This window comes from Zonotrichia leucophrys, chromosome 14 (genome assembly GCF_028769735.1).
Source record: "Zonotrichia leucophrys gambelii isolate GWCS_2022_RI chromosome 14, RI_Zleu_2.0, whole genome shotgun sequence".
Taxonomy (NCBI): domain Eukaryota; kingdom Metazoa; phylum Chordata; class Aves; order Passeriformes; family Passerellidae; genus Zonotrichia; species Zonotrichia leucophrys.
The window spans coordinates 7609186-7614278 of NC_088184.1; the positions used below are offsets into that span (position 1 = coordinate 7609186).

At 40.3% G+C, this 5093-nt stretch overlaps 1 protein-coding gene across 3 annotated transcripts in view; it reads left to right on the forward strand.

The window, feature by feature from the left end:
* BMERB1 (bMERB domain containing 1) overlaps window positions 1-3635 on the forward strand; it is a 59571-nt gene extending 55936 nt beyond the window's left edge. Inside the window, exon 6 of one of the 3 annotated variants that reach the window (XM_064725738.1) lies at window positions 259-514. In XM_064725738.1, the coding sequence (XP_064581808.1) occupies window positions 259-371 (113 nt within the window). In that variant the 3' untranslated portion in view covers window positions 372-514. Of the gene's footprint in view, window positions 1-258 lie in introns of all 3 variants that reach the window. The other 2 variants (XM_064725735.1, XM_064725736.1) reach the window with 2 other exon arrangements.
* Window positions 3636-5093: the final 1458 nt, after the last annotated feature.

Genomic DNA, 5093 nt, shown 5'->3' on the forward strand with positions numbered 1-5093 from the left:
GACACCTGCCTTGAGCCAGATAAAAGTTTCCCCTCCCTTTGAGATGTATGGATTGTTTAGCTCCTCTAAACACTCTTCCCTGAAGAGAGGAGACTTTCTGAGCAGTTTCAAACCAGCAAAGTGTTGCTCAAACAGGACCTAAAAAATTCATGGTGGGTGGAGAGAGGGCAGGAAAGGTTTGCACCCTTTAGGGCAGAAGTAGAAGGAAGGGTTTGAGCAGCTCTTGTTTCTAATGGTGTCCTGTTTTGAACATTGCAGGCAGCCCAGCAGAAAAGAAGGCAGAACCTCCTCCAAGCAAGCCCACCATCGCCAAGGCAGGGCTGGCAATTATCAAAGATTGTTGTGGGGCCACGCAGTGCAACATCATGTAGAGAGAGCCCTGGGCTTCCCAGCCTGCTTGTCTTTTCAGTGTTTCCATTGAGTGGAAGTGGATGGTGAGGGGAACCAGCAGCGTCCTGCTGAGAGCAGCTGCCCAGGTGCCACCCATGGACTGCACCACGGCAGGTTCCTCACTGTTGCATGGATCACTCTACACGCATGCCTAAAACAAAGAAATCTATTTAGTGGCTGTCCAGGGACCAGAAGAGATCAGCAGTAGAGTCAACAAAAACCACCCCTGTGATACAGGTGAATGAAAAGGGGCTATGTTTAATCCAGAATGGTGTAAAACAGCAATTTTAATGGGCTATAACTTTAGAAGAATATGTTGTACACTTTCCTCCCCGTGACAAACTGCACTCAAAAATTGCCAAATTCTCCTATTTTGGCTCTTTTCAAAACAAAAGCCACAAGTAGCAATGCTATATATGGCACAACTGATAGAGGAAGCAACTGTAGGATAACTGATGTTGCATACAAAACCCCAAACTTGTGTGATGTTCAACTACTTTGCTGTGGAGTTTCATTTCAAATTCTTCCTAAAGAATGAGATCAGTGACAAGGATGCTGCAAGTAGCTACAGAATTTTATATCCCATATGATATCTGAGTTACTCAAGTCAAATTAATATTGCTTCCAGCAGGGGAAATAAATCCCTGGCAAAGCTTTAGCAAAGCACAGCTACAGTAATCTGCAAGCTGATGATGCAGTCCAAGGTTGTGTCACTTCTGTTTTAGATCTCCAACTCCCAAGAAGTGAGAGAAATATTCACCCAGGGTTTTGCCCATTTTTATAAGCTACATGCAGCAGGAGATTACACATCACTGAGAGATTGCTGGGAGAAGAACAGAAGACAAAATTTAACTAATACTGAAACCATGCTTAAAACAAGTATTAATTGTATATTTTGTGACCACAAGAAATAGCAACTATCCATTGAAAAAGCATAGGAAGACACAAGACACCCAATACAAATTGGCCACAAGACAAATATACAAGTACAGAAGTAGGTATTTGTGGCAGGAAGATCACATTCTGTGTAAAATGGGTTTAAAATTAAGGGAAATACAGAAATACTTGTCTGTGTTTCACCATTAAGTGTGTTTCTGGTCTCTATGCAGATTAAGCTTGTGGAATCTAATATCTTTATATTAGCTGTCAGTAGCTGGTTTGTCTGTGTGATGGTATTCCATATAAATGTACTGTGATAGGTGTAAATAGTAAAATAAACGTACATGGATCTAGTGTGACAATCTCAGGCTTAGAAATAACAAAAGATAGCAACAAGTTCCTAAAGTAACATTTTGCAAAAGGAACTTCCATTTTGTGAAGCCAGCTAAGTGAAGTGTGTGCTTATATACCAAGGAACCACAGTGTAGGAAAGGAGAAAAAATCAACAGCAGTTACCCCAAAAGGATAAACAGTTATTTTTTTAGAGAGAAAAAGTATCTAATTAAGGTTGAAGGCAATAGACACCATCTAAAGTAACTCAGACTATCCTTATAAAACCTAATCCCTAGCACTGACTGATTTGATGAAAACCATTTGCATTTCCAGGATAATTTCAGTGTTGCAGACTCACTTGAGACAAAGAACCAACATCACTAAGTACCTTCAGTTTTAAGGATCAAAGAGGGAAAAACACAAAAGGTTTCCACTGAGACATGAAGCACTTTAATTATTTTGACCAAAGATGCAGGAAGGAGAACAAAGGCTGAGTCTCATGTATGATTATTGTGTCCTTGTTGAGACACACACCACCCTGTAGCTTCACAGTCTGTACCTGGTGTGGGCTGGGCTCTGCAGGGCACCTGTGTGCATTTACAGCTATGGGGAAAACTGCTTTTAGGGCAGAAAATACACACTGGAGGGAAAGAAACACCCACTGGCTCCTGTAAAATTCCACAGGCTCTTGCTGGTACCCAGTGAAGACATCAGGAATTGTCAGTGTCTAAGGGCAAGAGGCAGATGCTCAGTGTCACTAATAAAGGCAAATGTGAGTCAAGGAAAAAGCTGTAGTGAAGCACCCACTTTAAACCTTAGGGGGATCAGCTGTGAATGGCACCAATAAAGGGTCCAGAAGGACTTTGCACATGGTTTTTAAGGCCCGAGGTGACTCCTGCACATGAGTGTTTAACCCAGGCTGTGCTGATGAGAGGGGTGATCCCTACAGGCTGCACAGAATCCACCTGGGGATGAAGTGAAGTGAGTGCAATGTTGGCTTCCATGAAAAATTTCATTAGCAAGAAACAGACATTCCTGTGAAGCAACACTCATGACCAGGCTACAGAGCAATCTCCTTTAATTAAAAACAAGGAGAAACACAGCAAGTAGGAATGTGCAATATTCTCACAGCTGAGCACTGGCAGCCAGTGCCCCAGAGGGACTTGAACTCCAGCAGTGTTATTGAGAGTGAACTTCATTTTCAGAAGTTCTAGCTTGGCTCAGCTGGAAGGTTTTCTGTATGCCAGTTTTTGTTTTTAATTAGCAAATTTCTTTGTTTATTTGGGTGGGTTTGAAGAGCTTGCCTGCAGTGCACAAGTGGTTCCTTCAGAAGTGGGTCAGTGATGCTGCTTAGCAATAAAGTCCTGGAATTTTAAGACTGTAAGGTCCCATTCTCAACTGTGTTCAACACTTCTTTAGTGTTGCCTATCTAGAACACAGCAGAGCCCTTATGGCTGATGGCAAAGCTAATGGCTGCAATTAAATAAATTAAATTTAGGAAGGAATTAAGTGTAAAACTCTTGACCCTTATTTTTAAAAACCAGACTAAATCACTGAATATCCCAAGAACAACTAGGGGCTTTGTAACTTCCATGATCCTGTGAGCACAACACATTGTACAATCCCCGTATATAAATCAGCAGAGTATCAGACAAGTATCTTTGGGTGATTATATGGAGTAACTGGCATCATTTCAGAGTTGATTTTCAGCTATCAGTCACTGTCAGCAGAGAGACATTGATGGAAGCACCCAGTATCTCTTCTGGAAATCCTGGCTATTTATCACTTCAGAAAGAAGGCCAGGCAGTGGAAGAGTGTGTGGAATAATGTGTAAGGTGGATTTTACACACTCTGGTAAACATGACTGTGTTCAGGAAAGGATCTTGGTCTACTGAGAAAAACAAAAGTGCTGAAGTGCTGTTTGTACAAATCACCAATTCCACCAGCAAATGGTTCCCTTGTACCTTCCCCAGGCCTACTGAATCTCTTCCAAGTTAAACATATTTCCAAATAAACTAAGCTGCTGTGTTATACTAAGCCTTTGTTTCTTCCTGTTACTGAGGAAAAGTTGGTTGTGGAGTGGAATGGGATGCAGTTCCTGTGTTGCTACACTTGTCAAAAACAACGTTACTACTCTGCACTACAAGCCACTTTGATAATAACTTGAATTAGGATTTGTTTCTGTCTTTATCCACCTAAGTAATACTAAACAAAAATAGTCATACAGGAAGGAATACAGCATTTGAAGTGATGCTTGCTAGGAAAATGCTATTAATAGGAGTTAAACCATAGCTCACCATGCAACTAGTCTGTCCTGTTACATTATGGCAAGCAAAATAAGCCGTATTAATTTTAGAAAAAAAAAATGGAACCTACTTCCATCACCACTTTTTTACTAACTTAAAACAGATGGCTTAACATAAAATGAGTGAGAATAAAAGAAGTGGGAATGTTTGCAGCACAGAACCAAAGCAGCATTTAAAATCAAACTCATCTTTTGAAGGTAATCACATACCAGGTGCTATGAGGGATTTTACTCATTCATTTACTTAAAAACATTCACAACTACTGAAAAATGAAATTACACAGTGGTGATTATAGGGTTTGTGGTGCTGCTCTAGGAAGGTTTTATAAACCAGCTGTTCCTCCTTTCAGAGAGGAGAATTCATTATTTCCAAGAGGGATATTTATTACATTGTTTATGAAGAATCTCCCAGTAAGTTTTTTAGGTAGTTACTTTAAAATTGTTTAGTGAACAGGTACCCTGTAAGGTCAAGTGGTTGCTTATCTGCAACAGGCCTGACATTTATTCCAGCAGACTCCACTTAACAGTTCTGTTGAGTAAGAATATATCACAAAACAAAACCCAAAAAGCCCCCAAAAAAAGAGAAAGTCAGGAACAGCTCATCCAGGTCTTCACTTTTGTCCATGAAGCTGTGAGATGACAAAACACTTCACTTTAGTTGAATTTTTGTTAAGATTCTAAATTTCAAAACACTCCAGTGAAAGAAATTTGCCATATTTGTAGTTCCTGGATAATTACCATCTTCAAGCTGGAAAAAGCCATTATAACTCAAGAGACTCATTAAATTTATTACTGTTCACATGACCTTATTTGCAACAGTTTTAACATCTCAAAGGGACACTGAGGAGGAACACCTGACATCCACCTGCTGGATTTACATCCCTTTCTCCATTTTTTCTCTTTAGCATGATAAATAGCACAGCTCCTTTTCAAAATAAACCCTACACATGACCTTGCATGGAGAGCAGTAAGAGGCACTGACTGCATCTGCAAACAGCTCAATTGCAAAATCTGGGAAAAGCTTCAACCTCCACAATTTATGTTTCTTTAGTCCTCACTAAACCCCAGCTCTGTTCTGTCTCAATAATTAAATTTACCATGACACAGCAGGTTAAGTATTCTAGAGGTTGGTTTGGTTTTTGTTTGGTTTTTTCCCCCCCCACAGGTTTTGAGACAAGGACAAGAG